Raw genomic sequence first — 17217 nt, 5'->3', positions numbered from 1 at the left:
GCTGCCTTGTTTTCCTCCCCACAATAACAGTGGCATAACATGGCGATAGGAATCATTTACTGTCCCTGTTATATGGTGACTGATCTCTTCCTCTGCTTGGAGGGTGAGGGGCTCCTGGACCTCTTTGTCTCCCCAATTTGAGGTCATTTTTGGCTGCTGTTCTTTTTCTTTGCGTCAGCTGCTAACTGCTGCTAGCTGCTTTTTAAATCTCCCCGGGCAGCGGGTCGTGAATATAACACATTGCCATCTGCCAGCTGTCCCTTTTACACAGATGTCAAATTGGCGCTGTTACTATCTCCACTGCCGGCTTAAAGGCGAGGCTCTGTCCCCCCAATCTGCTACCACTCTTTTATAAAGAATGGTGAGGCAGAATAATGGCACAACATTCTCACCTTGAGCAGTGTAAAAGGTGCTTTGGATTTTACTGCTCGAGTTGGGTGAGAGTTTGTTAACTGGTTGATAAAGTTTTGCTGTTATTAAATGTGGTCCCTTGCCAATCAATAAAACAAAATGTTTCACCGTTTTCTGTGGAGGCATGAGAGAAAAACAATGTTCTTTTTAACACATTCAAGGTAACAGGGCATAACTAACTGATTTACAAATGGTCATTTTGTGGGTGAAGTCTTCCTTTAAATCAATTGAAAGCTGTATTTCTTGTGGTTAAAGTTGTAAATACATTACACATACAGTACATTTAAGGCTCATTCATATAGACACAAACCATGCTAATAAAGTTACATCATAATTACTACACAATATTTGTAACTCTTATGATGACTCTGATGTCTATGGACAACCTAAAGAACATGACTATGATATGCTCTGTTCTCCCAGGCAGATGTCAGATCTCCAGTTTAAGCTCATTAACAGAGTCAATTGATGTCCATCCTCTACCTTCTGCTTCAGTCTATTCAAAGCCATTTAAAAGGCACATAAGTCTGCTGAGAGCACGGTGAAGGAATGTTAGGAGGGCATATATTTACCAGAGGTTTGACACACTGTTTGTTTTGTGCTTTTATGGAGGGTTGCTGATGGACTGCAGGGTGGGGTTATCTGGACTCCTGTGTTCTGGCTGTAAAATGTGTGTAAAGGAAGTTGTTCTTGCTTGTATGTGTGACTTGGCGCCTCGCTGAAGGCCTCAGGTGTGTGGTGAATGTATGCCTGACTCAGGGCCAAGCTGAGGATCTCTGTCTTTTCCTTGTAGAAGCGCAGCTCAATGCCTCGACGGCGGGCCAACACCAGCTCCCTCTGTGCCACCTGCAGCTCCTCCCCGAGTAGCCCTGGTGACCTCTGCTCCCGTCCAAGCCAATCCAGAGCCATGCTGCTGCGCATGTACTCATCGAGTCCTCGCTGAGAGTAATAGGAAATCACACTCTGAGGGGAAGGGAAGAACATAAGCAGTCATCAGTATGTAGCAGCTGATGTACTGAAGCTCTGAAAAGTTAGCTGAAACCACAGATGAAATATGCTCCGGGCAAAACCTGTACCTGCCGAGAGCACTGCCTTTCCCTCAAAGCCTTCAGAGTCCCGTTCCACTGCAACAACTGGAAAATTGTCATCATCTCCTACAGGGAAAGAGAGGGGAGAAAGTGGGTGAGAATGAGACACACATACACAGAAAAAGTCTTGTGCAACTCCTTGAGTAATGACTTGAATAACAAACCCAAACATCCAGCTCTGTGTACATAGGTTTGACAAAGATAACATATTATTTCTTGAACCAACACCTAAACTGTGGACGATTGGTTTGAAAAGATATTGTAAATCGTCATGCACCAGGTAGGTTTCACTCTGATTATTAAAACACTGTCTGGCTGAACAGCTGCCATGTGTTAAGAGCTAGTGACATTAGTGTTAAACAGAGAAAGTCTATACATTAACTGAGATTGACCTAATGAGACACAGATGGAAAATATGACACGTAAGCTGTCCGGGGTTAAAGTCCATAAAATGTGCATCTGCCCTGTGCTACTTGTTTAAGGTTCTGCATGACTAAACTATCCAACACCTCCAGCATGGACTGCAATGTATAAATGATCCTAAGCTGTGACAGCTGCACACCTCCTGGTTGATGCTGTGTGCGCAGAGATTTGAAAGCATGTGTGTGAATACACTTAATTATCTGTGCGTGTACATGTGTGAACGTATGGACGTGTGTGTATTACTTGGAAGCTCTTGATCTCTAAGAGCCGGGGAATGATAATGAACCCATTTCCTGCTGCTAATAACCCTCTGTCTGCAGACGTCTGCTTATTTACACAAAGGTAGAAATATTAGGTGTTTCATACTGTGAGTCCTGTCTGACTGAGAGCGAGATGAAAAGGGAATAAATTAGCAAAAACATACTAGAGTGGTAGTGATAGCAAAGGGGGGTGAAATTACCACCCAGTGGTTATGAGTCTTGTTATATTTGGCATAATAATTCCTAATTATGTATAAATGATAATGCTCTAATTTGTGGTTCAGTTATAAATGCATTATTTAAGATCACTTAGCAGAAGAGTACCCCTTTACAAACCCTCAGTCCTTTGAAGTAAATCTTTCACACATCTACTGCATGATTTATGAGCCCAGCTACAAGAAAAATACACTTTGCAAAATACACATGTTACCTGGAACTCCAGCATGGTCCTTCCTATGTAGGAGTGGAGCAGCAAACTGTAGGTTCCTATACTGGTGCTTGAGTCACAAGCATCTTCTATAGAGACCTACAAAAAAAAAGCACATGTATTAATTTTTATCGCAAAATCTTTAGTGGGTAAATTACTACAGTAAATTTCCAGTTTACTGATACATTACTCCAGTAGCTATAACCCTAGGTTATCAGAAAGAAATCTCCTCATGGTCCCAAACACCTGAACACTCTGCCTTTTCCTTTCATGCACCATTAACTTGGAATGAGATGAAAAGCATACTAAATATGGAAACTTTACCTGCTCTTGAAACATTTGAAAGTATTTTTAAATCAACTTTTACGGAACAATGTTACTACTTTTAATAAATGTCATTATTTGCCACAATTCTTTTTAGCCCCTGATCCCTAAATATTTTGTATCTGTTGTTGTGTTTTGGTATGTTTTTTGTTATGTTATCTGTCTCATTTTGTAATTAAAACATTTAATGTTGCCGCCCATCTTGACCAGGACTCCCTGGCAGAGAAGATACTGTATCTCAATGGGACCTTTCTGCAGTGGTGGAGGGAGTTTCAGTTCCTTTACTTAACGATTTGAAACCTGGTGTGACGTCACTTTTCTTGTGCTGCTAAACCTTTAAACCCTGAGCAAACTGGTGGGATTTCTTTCAAAAACATGGGGGAAAAAAAGGCATTGAGCAGCTTGGTAAGAAATGTCCCATAAATTGCAAACAAATAATTTTGCATGGCTATGTATAATTATGATTATTATTAAATATTTAAAATATTTAAAATTATGTTACAGAATTTCAGGTCATTTCCTTGTTTCTTTATTTTTAACTTTATTTCTCTCTCTCTCTCTCTCTCTCTCTCTCTCTCTCTCTCTTTCTTTTTTTTTTTTTTAACTAATTTTCTCATTTTTAATTTTCTGTTTTTCCTAATGTTTTGCAATTTTTTTCCGGGCCATTTCTTCTTTTGTTGCTCATTGTCTTCTTCCCATGTTTTTGAAAAAAAATCAAGCCAATTTGCTCAGGTTTCAAAGGGTTAAGTAAAAGTACTTATACCACATTGTGGAAATACTCTGTTACAAGTGCTGCATTGAAAATGTTACTTAAGTAAAAGTAAGTAAGTATAACCAGTAAAATGTACTTAAAGTATTAAAATAAAAGTACCCAATACAGAAAAATCTATAAATAAATAATTAAATACAAATAAAAACCAACACACTCAAAATTATTTAAAAAAAGATGATAAAAAAAAATATAAAATGACTTAAACATTTATAAAAAATAGTTGCCAATTGATTTTCTGTCAGTTGGTTAATTTATTAATTGATGAATCTTTATAAATGCACATGTATTAAGTGTTGGGTAGTTCACTTTCTAACAAAACATCATATTGTAGCCTATAAACTTCTCTAATTTCTTTTTTTATGCAAAAATCTAAATTAACTACTAACTAAAGTTTTCAGAAAAATGCAGTGAATCAAAAAGACATGAAAAATAAATCCCTCTGAAATGTCACATAGGAAAAGTAGAAGGGGGCTTTTAAAAAAGAAAAGACTCAAGTAAAGTAAAAGTACCTTATAGTTGTACTTAGTTCGAGTACTTGAGTAATTGTACATAGTTACATTCCACCCCTGCCTTTCTAGTTCTAGACAGGATAAATAAAATACAAATAAATAAAACACAGAGACAACAGTGCAGTCAACATTAATATTGAGGCTAAATTCTTGTAATGAGATGCAACACTGTGTGTTTGCACTGGCTCACACTCACAGCACTGTCTGTGGCCGCCTGCTGCAAACTCTGAGTGATGAACTGAAGGTTGATGCGTCGACACGGCAGCTCGTTCACAAGTGAGTTCATCAGGGCCACGCGAGCTGCATCCCTCCGAGCCTCTGCCTGGGTGTCACACACCTGTGGATGATGGGATGAAGAACATGAAGGGTTAAAAATGTCAAGAAGAGTTCAAACAGAGAGGGAACAAAATGTCAAAATGTGTCACGTCAAATAAAAGTTTCTGAGCTGGCTGATGTGTGTGAGCCTAGGATCAACTAAACTCAGTCAGTGGGTCTCGTGTGTAAATGCACGTCCACTCTAAGTTACATTATGATGATTTTACACTTCATTGCAGCTAATCATGGGCTCAGAACTCAACATCACCAGTGAGATTAGAACATTAGAGGCATTCACAGATAACCAATCACATGCCTTCTCTGAGCTTGGGGCTGCTGTCTGGGTCACAGTGAGCCCATTGAGAGGCATTGTTTGATTTAAACTGAATGACATCGATTTAAAAAAAATCTTCAAAGTGAGTATGACTGTGTGTTTATCCTCACTGAGGGAAATATATGCTTGTAAGTACTTTCCTCTGAATAAAAACTAATTTGATACAATGGTTATATTTGGTCAGAAGAATAACAGTTTGTAAGAAAACTTGATTTTGGGGCTGTTTTACTTTTTAATTTATTTGAGATCTATTGTGTGCTGCTGCAGTTGCCTGGGTTCAGACCTTGGAATCTGCCCACACCACCGAGTTGACTGACAGTCGAAAAGGAGTGTTGACACACTGACAGCTCTGTCTGATATCAGGCAACTGCTGCAGCAAAATAAAGAGAAGCATTTAGATTAAAAAGTATCATTACTATATATGTGTAGTAAGTTAATTTGAAACAGCCATACTAGTCATTTACATAGGATAACAACTGATGTTCTCTGCAGCTGCACTATCAAGCAGCAGAAACATTACCTGCATCATCTACCTCCAACTTTGTCAGCTTGCCAAACCCTATGGGGGAAGACTGGAGTCATGTTAGGGTTTGAGGAGTAAATATGACCTACAACAGCCTAATTTGTTTCTGCTAAAAACATGCAGCTAAATACAATTTAGAAATTGTCATGCACATATGGTTTGGAAATTTGCAGAGATACAAATATTTTAGGGAGACGTGAAAGATGTAGTTGTTGCCTAAATAGGATTTGATTTAGAGCTTCAGTGTATTCTGGCAGCCACAGAGGACAATGCAAGGAACAGTCATAACGCTAAGTTGATTGGAATACTCTTACATATAGCAAGGACTGTTCTCATATTTTGGATTTCTAAGGACATCCCTGAAATGGACGACTGGTATACGGAGTTACAGAGAAGATATACTCTCTCTGGAAAAGCCGACCTACACCCTTCATGACGATGTTGAGGGATTTATTGAGATATGAAAACCAGTCTTGGACACGGGGGATCCTTCTGGACTGGACTGGTCACACTTAATTAGTAACATTGGAACTTACTACAGCATATCCCAGTGATTTGAATGTATTAGTTCACCATGAGGTGTGTGTGTTTAATTGTATTGTGTCAAGTGTATGCCCAACTTCACATGAAGGACAGCTAGTGTCTCACTGACACAGCACAGTCATGTCAGATGAACTGTAGTGTAGCTGCAGCTCAGTTGATGATAAACATACCTTATAGTTACCAAAGCAGCTTCCTCCAGGCAGAGTGACATAGCAGACATACGGAGGACCGGGGGACGGTGCAGACTCATACAGCAGCAGGCTCTCTGTCTGGATGGCAGCGTCCCCAGCAGAACCATCTGATTCACTGGAGGAACCATTCAACTGAGCTGTCTGCCTCTGCTCCCAGAAGTGATGGAGCATGGCAACCACATTCACTGCACACATGTAATGAAGACAGGTCAAAAATGAAATCTGAAAGTACTGAAAGCATGGCATAACATTAAGTAAACTGTTGGAGGGTATATCAACACATTTTATCAATCATGATTATGTAAATAATTTCTGCGTTGCCATCAGACGTTTCTTTTAGTCTCACTCTGAGTAAGCCTGTCAGGATATGTGTGAATGTTAACATAAATATTCAAGCCAGGCTTCTTTAAGTCATCATTCCCAGACAGTGTTTATTTAAGTAGAATTAGGAGCTGTAAGTGGCACCCCATAACTTATACATATGTAACCCTTTGAGCTTTTTCTGACCCTGAGACAGATTTAAAAGTTTCCTGTGTCCTTCGCTGTGTGCCAAACTACTCACTGCAGCTCAGCCTCTGGCAGCAGGGATACTTAGGAGGAATACTTTGCAAGAAATGTGATAAAGTTTTAAGAAATAAATGAATTGCTTGCCTGTTCTTGTATATTTAACATCAGTGGTAGTTTGATTCTGATATCTAAAACAAAGATGTGTCTATGTCATCTCAGAAATATTGAGTTTATCACAAAGCATTTACTCACAGTCTGTGGGGCTAGTGTCAGTCTCGCTCTGCGACAGGTATGACATGATGCTCTCCTCCACTTCCACTTTACTCATCCTCATCCAGTGTTTTCTTCCAGGGCTGCCTCACACACAATCTGTTTACTTTTCTCATCAGAACAATCCATCAAAACAGCACTCATGACCCTAGAAATAACCAGCCAGGATGGGAGACATCATGAGGAATAAACTCAAAGTCTGGGAGCCCCTCCACTCTCCCTTTCTCCCCTCCTCCTCCTCCTCTCCTGTGTGAACACCCCACTAGGGTTTCTCTTTTGAAGCGGACCACCTTTGTTACCCTCTCTGCCAATTAGCTCAGAGGGCCCCTCACTCTTTCTACACATGCACACACACACACAGAGGTGCAGAGCTGGAATGCTGAGCCCCTCCCTTTGGGGCGTGCAGCTGGCTAATCCCTGAACAGAGTCGGACAGTTAAAGACCTGCACAAAGTTGCCAAGTTGAGCCAAAAATGGCACAATTACCACCTTGAGGCACAAGATAATATGACTTGTTCTGTGGAAAGGTATATTACTGGATGCTTCTTTTAGTATTAAACACCCTCAGTGCCCAGCTTGTCAGGGACCCAACATGTAGTGTCTTATGATGTGTGGGGGTGGGATACTTTTGACTTCACACTCTAATTCAAGCCCACCGAGCCCAGGGTCTGAGCTCCATTCACCCTCTTCAATATGAATGCCCTTTGTTCAAGTCTGAATTCACCCGCTCGCTCTCTGAAAGCCTCTTACACATAAATGAAGCAAATTCTGAGAACGTTTCTTCGCTCCAAACTCCTCTGCTTTCTCATCTTTTATATGTCATGCCTCACTTGAGTCGTGTCAGCGTGACGGAGCGAAGGGGTCTATTTTATGTTGAAAGTGTTGATGCATTCTGGAGCATTCTTGTGTCAGTCTCTACTTCTTTTTTGATTGGCTGCTGGGATGGTGGAGGTAGCGATCTATTCAAACTACCATAATAGTTGGGAGACCTTGGAACCATGGGAGTTTAGCATTAAGAAAAGCTCTTCGTGAAGTCTGTTTGAATCTTAAATTCACATTAGTCACCCTGCCAGCAGTATGCTCACACCTAGCATGAACTTGAAACCACAATATCAAAAGTTACTCAATAGCTTTCAGACTTTTGTAGCCATCATAGATGCTGATATGAGTATCAGCTAAAAAGAATGTGCTCAGCTGACTAGAGAGCATGTTTGACACAGATGCATATGATGTCCTGACAGAAAAACATTAATTTTAGATCTGTATGTACAGATCTGTCTTTTGAATAAATCACTCACCTTATTAAGGATGTTTAAATGGTTTAATAGTCAATCATATTGCTTCATTATGAATAGTTGATATTTACATTAGACTGTGCGTTGAACATGATAGGTTACTACAGGTCAAATAGAAAAACAAACACTGTCTTCTTGACAGTGTCATTTGCTGAATACAAAGTTTATTTTCATTTTTCTCTCCAAGAACGGAGCAGTTCAGTTGTTGCAGAAACTCTCTTGTTGAGTTTTTCCATCAGCTATAATGTGTTTTCAGTTCTTCAGATTTAGGAGCAGAGGAACCATGAAGCACGCACGTTAACCAAACAACAAGCATGCTGTCATGAATCCTGTCTGTCCGTCTCTGCAGTCCCATTTATCCCCAGAAGGAGGCGCCCTCCAAACTAGACTTGATGTTACTTTGGTTCTCTCTCCTAGATTTGGTCACCAAATTGGCTTCTCCCTTCTGCAGACGTCTCCTCTGTGCTGCCTTCTGCTGTTTGGTGAGCTGCCTCCGCACCTTCTGACGGACTATCTCCTACAGGACAAACAAAAACAGCGACAGCAGGTTACTACAGACAAATGGACGCTCTGGCTGTCTCTGCAAGGCAGACACAACATTATGAGGACATGTCTCTGCTACAAGTCACCCTTCACATTCTTTGACGGCTCCATGTGGAAGCTCTTTAGCAACACCTACAGGACATTTCAGTTTTTACCAAAAGTGTATATCAGGATTGCTTCAGTGTCTGGTGAAATTTTCAAGTCATCACCTCAGTCAGAATATTTGTATTTTTTAATGGTACTGTATTAGTGTCCCTCACTCTCAACTTGACACTTGCACTAGGGTTTAATCCTGGGAAACAGGACTCCTGGGAGGACACATCCAAACAATTTCCTGTTTCTTGGAAAATATAAAAAACTAGTCAAACTAGTCACGTTATAAGTGTAAACCAAACAGGCTGGTATGTACAAAACATACGTATCACTACAGAAATACTAAGTTCTTTACCTTAGTCCTTTAAGTCCTCCTGTGTGGATGCAATGCCCAGAGTCGGCAGGGATGTAAAACTCAGTAACAAAAAAAGAAGCTAGCAAAAGTCTTTTTGGCCCACCAAATGTATTTATTTATTGTAGGCTAAGTGAATCAACCACAAGAACCCTATCTTGCTGTTGCTTGGAATATAACCAACGAGTTTTGACTGTAGCTGATGTTACCTTAAAAACAAGTCAATGCCCCTGTATCCCCAGGATAGTGGGCTTCTCTCTTGTCTCATCTTTTAGGAAAAATATTTATCTCTACCTTGTATAATAAACTTAACTGCAGACTCTTGTGTCTGTGTTTTACTCACTGGTGGTATTGTAGAGCAGCTGCCTATGCTGCCCATTGTACCCTCACTGTCTGTCCTCGTCCTCCTGTGTTCTGCCACATGTAGAAGACTGTCCGAGTCTCTGCAGGAGAAAACGCGCAGAAAAAAAAAGTTAATATGGCACATTTCACAACAAAAACACTAATGGAAATCCACTGTTGGGATGTAATCTGCATGTTTCTAACAACGCTGCTTAATTTGACACAAATGATGATTTATTTAAGTCAAATGTCTCTGAAATGTATTGACTTTTTCTCAAGTTGCCAGGCACTTGTACTGTATCAACACACCTAGAGTCACTTGTTGGCTCTGTACCACAGCTGCAGGTTGAAACTAATTCAGACTTAAAATCCAAACTAACGTGCTTCATTTTGGATACTGGATTATGTTAACTTTCCATTATGTTTACCTGAAGGGTTTGAAGTCTTTGTTGGAGGTAGAGAGGTCTGCCAGCTCTGGACACTCATCCTCTGCCTCATTCAGCTCTTCCTCTAAATCGCTCTTTGGCTCTTCATCACTGTTAGGAGCAGGCGCTGTCTCAGTCTCTTTTTGTTCTTCCACTTTTTCACTCTCGTTCTCCTCTTCTTGTATGTCTGCATACGAGTCGCTGACTTTCAGACCTTCCAGTTCCAGCATTGCATGCTTATATTCCTCCATGTCCACACTCTCTTCTTCTTCCACCTCCTCGTCTGTTGTCTCTTCGTCATCATCCTCCTCTTCATTGTCATCATTTTCTCCCTCTGGTCCAGCTGGGTGTAGCAATGCACCATCCCTCTCCATATCTTTGGTAAAGCCGCTGGCTGAGACTTCAACATCGAGAGAGTGAGACCGCCTGCAGGAATGAACAGTGACAACAAAAGATCATGTAAAACTTCACCTCCAAATCACATTCTTAACTTCATGTAGAAAATACAATTAATATGTATTTTTTCTACATTTTAGATGTGTTCAAATGTTGAACAATGTACAAGCTAATAAATCAAGGTGTTTAATTTTCTAACACAGGGCAGACAAAAAGAGGTGATTTTTCATGGTCACAATAAAAAAAAAAGTTTATGTTACACATCTAAAAATAGAACCAACACAATTTTTATGGTCTTGCAGGAGCTTTATTGAAACTGAAACTTTAAATTTGAGCACTTACCTGATGTCTTTGAAGGTTGGGAAGAGCTCACTCTCATAATTGTATCGTTTGGCAAAAAAATCTCTGATACATTTGACATCCCTGTCAAAATACCTATAAACAAAGGTAGGAAAAGTGAACAACAGATAAATCTTTTTGTTAGTTTTTATTAATTTAAAGTGTTCATTAATTTGCAATTTTATAACAGAAACACCAACCATTCAGCATTAGGATGTGAGGTGGACACCATTTGAGGGAAGTCTATCAGAGTTATGTGGTCCTGGTCGTCCAGCATGAGGTTGAACTCGTTGAAGTCTCCATGAATCAGGCCGTGATTGGCCAGTTTGACTATAAGCTCCATGAACTCATTGTACAGGGCTGGTGGATCCTGCAGCTCATGCACCTGACACCTGAAAGACATCACAAACAATATACACAAGCTATTTAAGAAACAGAGAGTAGGAAGAGTGTGCTGTTACTATCACTAATGCAATATATAAATCAAGACGGAAGAATGGCTTGTTTACTTACAGTGGATATCCATTGATGAGCTCCATCACTACAGCATGTCTGTTGTAGTCCACAGGTTTGGGAACAGGAAAGCCCCGATCATACAATGCCTGAAAAATCAGATGATTTAATGATGCATCAAACAAAACTGGATCCCTGCTGCTCAACTAATAAATTACTGGTGATGTTTTCTTTCTGTTTCACATAGGCTACATACACTTCTCTGATTTGTTCCATTACCTTCATGTAGGCAAACTCCTTCATGGCAGAAAGGCGGGAGAGGTAGAGCCAGGACACGTTCTTCCTGTGTTTGTGGTAATCTCTCTTGTTCTTCAAGTTCCTGAAGGATGTACGACCTAACCTGTGAAGCTTCAGAGCGTACTGCTCGCCGCTTGGACTCGCCACAATATATATATCTACAGGGAGTAAGCACAAACAAATATTTGTATAAACATGAGAGTTTCTAACCTTTGCTAAGCAGCCTTGAAACCTGTTAGGGAACAGATGTTTACATCAGCACCTGGCGAATCATTACACTGCTGATAAGTAAAAGTGCTGTCTTTTCAAACACTACAGTTAAGCTGGGCATACACTGTATGATTTAGGACAGTTTCTGACCTGATTTTTGAGCAGCAGGACTCGTATAACAGGTGTACAAAATTTCAGGTTACTCTGGTGTCTTTTGCCGTGCAGTGTACGGGGGGAGCGAGGACCAATCGTGGCCTGATCAACTGCTCCTGACTGGCCACCAGACGTTAAAATCAATTTCTGACATTAGTACTGATACTACTAATTTGTACATGTTTGCGTGTGTGTTTTTTTAAGCTCTTTACAGGACCTTACTACAAACTGTAACTGTGCTGGCAAACAAACTTCCACCTGCCTCCGAGCATTTCAACAAATCTTTATTGACAATTATCAATAGCCAGAATGATCTGCAGGGGCTGATGAGCTGTTTTATTGTCTATTTTACACATTAAGTGTGAGCCTTCAGATCACGGCCTGACAATCCTACCGTACAGTGTGAGCACATAAATCATGAGCTCTTTGTAAAGGATTCAGTCGTACAGTGGGAGGTGGAATTTAACAACAACATTTCTGAAATCGTTCAGTGTATGCCCAGCTTTCAACAGACCTCTCAGTATTTCTGTTTAGTTATGAGTTAAAAAAAAAAAACAACTTCCATCCTGATTTTCACAGGTTTTTGTACACAGAAAAGTCAATTACAATAAGGCTTAAAAAAGTTCAATATTATTTGCAATTGTCTGCAATGTTTTAATAATATAATTTCATAACATTTTCTTTTCTTTTATTTTAAGTGGCAGCCCTACCATTTTCAAAACACTGTGTATTTCTCTGGGATGAATTTAAGTTTAAATAGTTTACACGTGACCTGACTTGTGTGAACCATATCATGACATACACTGTAGATATTAATAAAGAAAGAACCTGTAACATGCCATTGATTTCACCTGAATCACACATGCCAAACAAGAGGTGGGGATGTGAACGTATACAGACTATGTACTATGAAAGCAACTTTTTTCTTACCTGACTCTTTACCCACACCCATCTGGTTGCCAACTGAAATGACGACTTCTCTGGAGCACAAGGTCTTCAGAGCCAAGTAGTCATATCCTCCGTAGTTCAACCTGTAGCCCTGCACGGCTGAAATCAACAGACACATACCATATTAGAAAAAAACCCCTGCATGCCATGTACCAACTATATCATGACGAGTGAAGCTCATAGTGCATTTGTCTGTGTTTTCTTACTCTTGGTACGTTCATAGGCTACAAGTTTGTGTTTGACAAGCTCTCTGAGGATCTTGTTGCAGCCGCCGTGTCTGAGGCTTGCGATGGAGGACAGCAGACTCACTGGGACAATCTCATGGTTCTTCATCCCCATCTCAACCTGTTGAGGGCAGGTTCACAAGAAAAATCAGATAATATTCCTGAAATTCAGTCCTGTTTGCAGTGACAGTGTTGTAAAGCTGAAAGGTGAACTGACATGAAATGAGCACTGCTTGCTGAGACCATGGTCTGAGATTTTGATGAGATTCCACTCATGCCTGAATTCCTCTACCTGCTTGGTCACTGTGCCCCAATTACAAATATACAGTACCATAATATGTCATTTTTTTAGCACCACATTCACACTTAATGTTACCACATTGATAGATGGCGTATCGTATATATGTTTTATTGATTTACTCAAACCTCAACAATGATGACACTTACGTTATTTCATACACTGCACCGGTGACATATCGTCAAGCAACAGTTTGACAGCCATCTGGCTGATGTATGTACTTTAACGTTAGCCTAGCCTGTAAAGCTAGCCTAGCACAGGCTAACACAGCTGGGACAGAGCAGTTAGCTTAGCTAGCTCGCTACTTACCGCTGTGAGGACCCGGAAGTCATCTCGAGATAAATATCTCAACACAACGACATTCAGCTTCCCCATGTTTTAACCAGATAACAAACAGTAAGTATGTTTAAAATATTATTGCAACTATTTCTCTGGCTCAGTGGTCCACATTCTAGTAAACACACGTGCAAGGCGGAAGTTGGAGGAACGGAGAAACGTCACTTCAGGTTTACGTTCGACGTCATCTTGACGCACCACAATCTGTAATATAATAAATTTAGCACCTAGGAATTAAAAAAAAACGTGAGTTAAGAGAGTTTCATCATCAATACCAAATGTAATAAAATGTAATGTAATGAAATATAATAATAAAAAGTTTAATAGCATTAGCATTAACATCAGATGTACAGCAATAGACCGTTTACTGCCTCCTACTGGTAAAGGGGTAAAATTGTGTAGTGTAGCCGAGCGTCCTGGGTTCGCCAAACTAAATAATTAATAAAACAATAAACGGGACGGAAGACGGTGCAACAGCTCCAGCAGCAACCGCTGCCCATTTATTTTCTGCTCATCAAAACTCTCACACATGTATGAGCTCCCTTACGCAGCAAAATATTAACCCAAAAACTTTTCCTGCCCTACGGCAACTCAAGGGGGACATACAAGTAGAACAGTCTGTTACAGTAGTGCTTTTTAAACACATTTTAACTTGACATACACAGGTGTTATTAATCACATGATTAATTGCTGCATCGCATACATTGCTGGAGCCATCACCTGTGCTTTTCCTGCTTTTACAAGTCAAGATGTCTGCTGTGAAAAAAGGTACTGTGCTGTATTCCAGTTGTGTTAAATGTAGTACAATTTGTACATATAAAATACAATTTTAAGGTACTTGTACTTTACTTCAGTATTCCATTTTATGCCTCTTTATATCCTACTTCTACTCCACTGTATTTCAGAGGCAAGTATTGTACTTTTTACTCAACTCACACACCAGAATTACTTGAGTAATATTTTGAATGTTAGACATTACTTATAACAGTATTTTACACTGTAGTATTGCCACTTTTACTTAAGTAAAATATCTGGGGCTTTATTCACAAACACTCTGAGAATACTCTCAGAGAGCTCCTGACTTAGCCTAAACAATTTAGTAAGGAATCTTAGCTTAGGAGTGATTTAGGAAAGTTCTCTGTGCAAGGAAGGGACAGAAACTTTTACCTTGGTGAGGAAGAGTGGTTGACCCCACTGCTAGATATGATGCCTTCTTTTGACAGGTGTAATTGGTTGTCAGAGACACACCCTTTTGTGAGCCTGCAAGGCGTGGACTCCCAGTGGGAATGAAATGAACTGCTGACTGGGAAAGTGTTGTCATTGTTAGTGTGATCACTGCTGATGGAAGGTTGAGACAGACTCAAGTCATCACTGCTGCACTGTGGCATTTTTCCAGTTTTCCAAATATCTTAGTATTGTGATCATTTTATTTCTGGTGTTGTAGCGTTAGCTGGGAAATGTGTGTGTATCTCTCATGAGATCAACTACACATTATTTCTGCACAGTCCTATCTGTAGCATTTCATTTACTCACTGTCATCCAGCATTTGGAGAGTATTTCTCCAATCCCTTTGTGTTTCCACCATTTTTCTCCTCTGCTTAAGAAAGAAAGAAAGCCTCTTAAAAGTCCTCCTCCCTGCTCCTAACAGTTTTCCACCTTGGGAGCTCTTTTGAGGTCTTATATGCTTTGTGAATAACTTTTATCTTTACAAGGACCTAGTCTTAACTTTAAGGGGAAATTCTAAGAATTTTCTCAGAGTTTCATCATTAGGAGCAACTCTTTGTACCAAGAAGCTTTGTGAATACAGCCCCAGAGTAGGTTTCTTTCTTCTTCTTTTTTTTAACCACTGTATAGACTGCAGTGGGCACTAACAGGACTAGAATATTGTATTACCGGTACATGTACACTGACACATGTTGTTTGACTGTGCCTTAGGTATGCCACTGCCAATACATTTATAGTCAGAATATTTTTTTTGCTATTTTCTAGCTTTAAAAAATCTTTCTATAGCTGTTTCAACACCCATTATTAATATCATCTTTTGCATCTAAGCTGTAAAAAGCGCCAGCCTTTCATTTGTGCATTGCATTATGGGACAAGTGTAATCAACAGCCCTCACAACAATCATAAGTGCTTTCAGCTTATACAGAGTGTACTTGATTCAGTGTCAAAACCTTCTTAGCATTATTGTGTAGTATGGAACTGACATACGGCTGCAAATACAAAAGCGCAGCCTACCCACTGTACACCCACACAGGTGTTTTCACTTGTTGACTGATTAGACCTCTTCTCAGCACACGTTGGTGTGTACAATCTGTGCTTGATTGACATCGACCTCACTATTCACTTTGCACCTGTTAAGGTGGAACAATATAGCTCCACCTCTTATGTTAATACATAAATTTTAGTGACATTTCATAAATCCCTGCGTGGCTTCAACCTAAGCAGATGTCTAATCAGACAGATTCACTGAAAACACCTGTGTAGGTGTGCAGGGTCTTTAAATCAACAACGTTTATTTGACGTCAATAGACACCACTGGCATAATATGTGTGTCACAGAGGACATTTTGACAAAAAGCACAGGTGTGAATAATTAAAGGAAAGATGGCTGAATTCCATTTAGCTTTAGTTTCAGTTGCTGGTTGGTCTATTGACTTTCGTGTAGTTTTATGGTGTTTTCTAATCATGATAGATCAGCAGTACTGTGAGTCCAAGATGAGTTTCCCCTCAGGGGTAATAAAGTATACGATATCATAAAATGAAAGATATATATCTAAAGTGATGCTACAGGAGACGCTGCATCATCCCAGTAAAATGTGAAGGTCAGGTGTGTGTGTGCGTGCGTGCGTGCGTGCGTGCGTGCATGTGTGCGTGTGTGTGTGTGAGAGAGAGAGAGAGAGAGAGAGAGAGAGAGAGAGAGAGAGAGAGAAGGTGTTAAACAGAGATTTAACTGCAGGTTTCTGTTGCCATAGCAGCTGGATTCTGTGCATTCCGTGGGCAGGTAGGCTCTAAACAGACTGAGAGTGTGTGTGTGTGAGTGTGCATGTGTGTGTTTACTCAGGACTGCCCTGTGACAGACACCACTCTGTTCTGCTCCCAGCACACACACACACACACACACACACACGCATTCAATGAGTTCTCCACTTCCACAGGCTGTGTTGACTCAGTGGAATTCCTCCACTGGTTTATTTAACATTCTGCGGTTCAGCAAGTGCCTGTGTCCAAAGAGAGGCCAGACATGCTGTGTGTGTGTGTGTGTGTGTGTGTGTGGGGGGGGTTTTACTGGTTTACAGTGTTTTACTGGCCTTTTTGTTATATAAGTGTGGACCCTAAAATTGAATCAACACCTTTGTTAGTGATTAATTTACTCCAAAACAGAGGCATACCACGTCAGACAAATGTACAAGTGTGCAGAGAGCAGGAGTGAGACAATGCACTCTGTGTGAGTCACTCAGTGTCTCTAAGTGCTCTGCAGGTCTCGAGAATGTTTGTTTCAAACAGCTATTCACACTTTCGGCACTGCGTCATGGTTGTTTTCTGTGTCTGTGACCACTCAGGGCTCCTGTCTGTTAACTTGCATCACTACGGTGGGTTGTGTGCAATAACAGCTCC

The 17217-nt window shown here is 40.3% G+C and overlaps 2 protein-coding genes across 2 annotated transcripts; both read right to left on the bottom strand.

Moving 5' to 3' along the window:
• Positions 1-963: 963 nt before the first annotated feature.
• Positions 964-6961, bottom strand: LOC125890392 (protein limb expression 1-like). The gene is made up of 6 exons (XM_049578998.1): positions 6880-6961; positions 6100-6305; positions 4411-4551; positions 2613-2708; positions 1488-1565; positions 964-1374 (listed from the first exon to the last, which is right to left on the bottom strand). The coding sequence occupies exons 1-6, from the start codon at positions 6959-6961 to the stop codon at positions 964-966; spliced, it is 1014 nt and encodes a 337-aa protein (XP_049434955.1).
• Positions 6962-8203: 1242 nt separating this feature from the next.
• riok2 (RIO kinase 2 (yeast)) lies at positions 8204-13742 on the bottom strand. Its single transcript, XM_049579555.1, has 10 exons — positions 13574-13742; positions 12949-13087; positions 12725-12841; positions 11414-11589; positions 11195-11283; positions 10882-11073; positions 10685-10777; positions 9950-10372; positions 9523-9622; positions 8204-8708 (listed from the first exon to the last, which is right to left on the bottom strand). The coding sequence occupies exons 1-10, from the start codon at positions 13637-13639 to the stop codon at positions 8547-8549; spliced, it is 1557 nt and encodes a 518-aa protein (XP_049435512.1). The 5' UTR covers positions 13640-13742; the 3' UTR covers positions 8204-8546.
• Positions 13743-17217: the final 3475 nt, after the last annotated feature.

This window comes from Epinephelus fuscoguttatus, linkage group LG6, assembly GCF_011397635.1.
Source record: "Epinephelus fuscoguttatus linkage group LG6, E.fuscoguttatus.final_Chr_v1".
NCBI classification, from domain to species: Eukaryota; Metazoa; Chordata; class Actinopteri; order Perciformes; family Serranidae; genus Epinephelus; species Epinephelus fuscoguttatus.
The sequence above is the reverse complement of the archived record's forward strand: the minus strand, read 5'-3'. Positions and strand labels throughout refer to the sequence as shown.

What these genes read in the sequence shown, in the direction of transcription:
- LOC125890392 (XM_049578998.1), bottom strand. Translation starts at nt 6,961, where the DNA reads ATGAGGATGAGTAAAGTGGAAGTGGAGGAGAGCATCATGTCATACCTG. An exon ending in GCTGCTTTGGTAACTATAAG is followed by an intron (nt 4,552 to 6,099) that starts GTATGTTTATCA and finishes CATCATCCACAG; the next exon opens with GTGTGTGACACCCAGGCAGA. An exon ending in GGACCATGCTGGAGTTCCAG is followed by an intron (nt 1,566 to 2,612) that starts GTAACATGTGTA and finishes CTTTCCCTGTAG; the next exon opens with GAGATGATGACAATTTTCCA.
- riok2 (XM_049579555.1), bottom strand. Translation starts at nt 13,639, where the DNA reads ATGGGGAAGCTGAATGTCGTTGTGTTGAGATATTTATCTCGAGATGAC. An exon ending in CCAACCTTCAAAGACATCAG is followed by an intron (nt 10,373 to 10,684) that starts GTAAGTGCTCAA and finishes TCATTCCTGCAG; the next exon opens with GCGGTCTCACTCTCTCGATG. An exon ending in GCTGCTCTACAATACCACCA is followed by an intron (nt 8,709 to 9,522) that starts GTGAGTAAAACA and finishes TTTGTCCTGTAG; the next exon opens with GAGATAGTCCGTCAGAAGGT.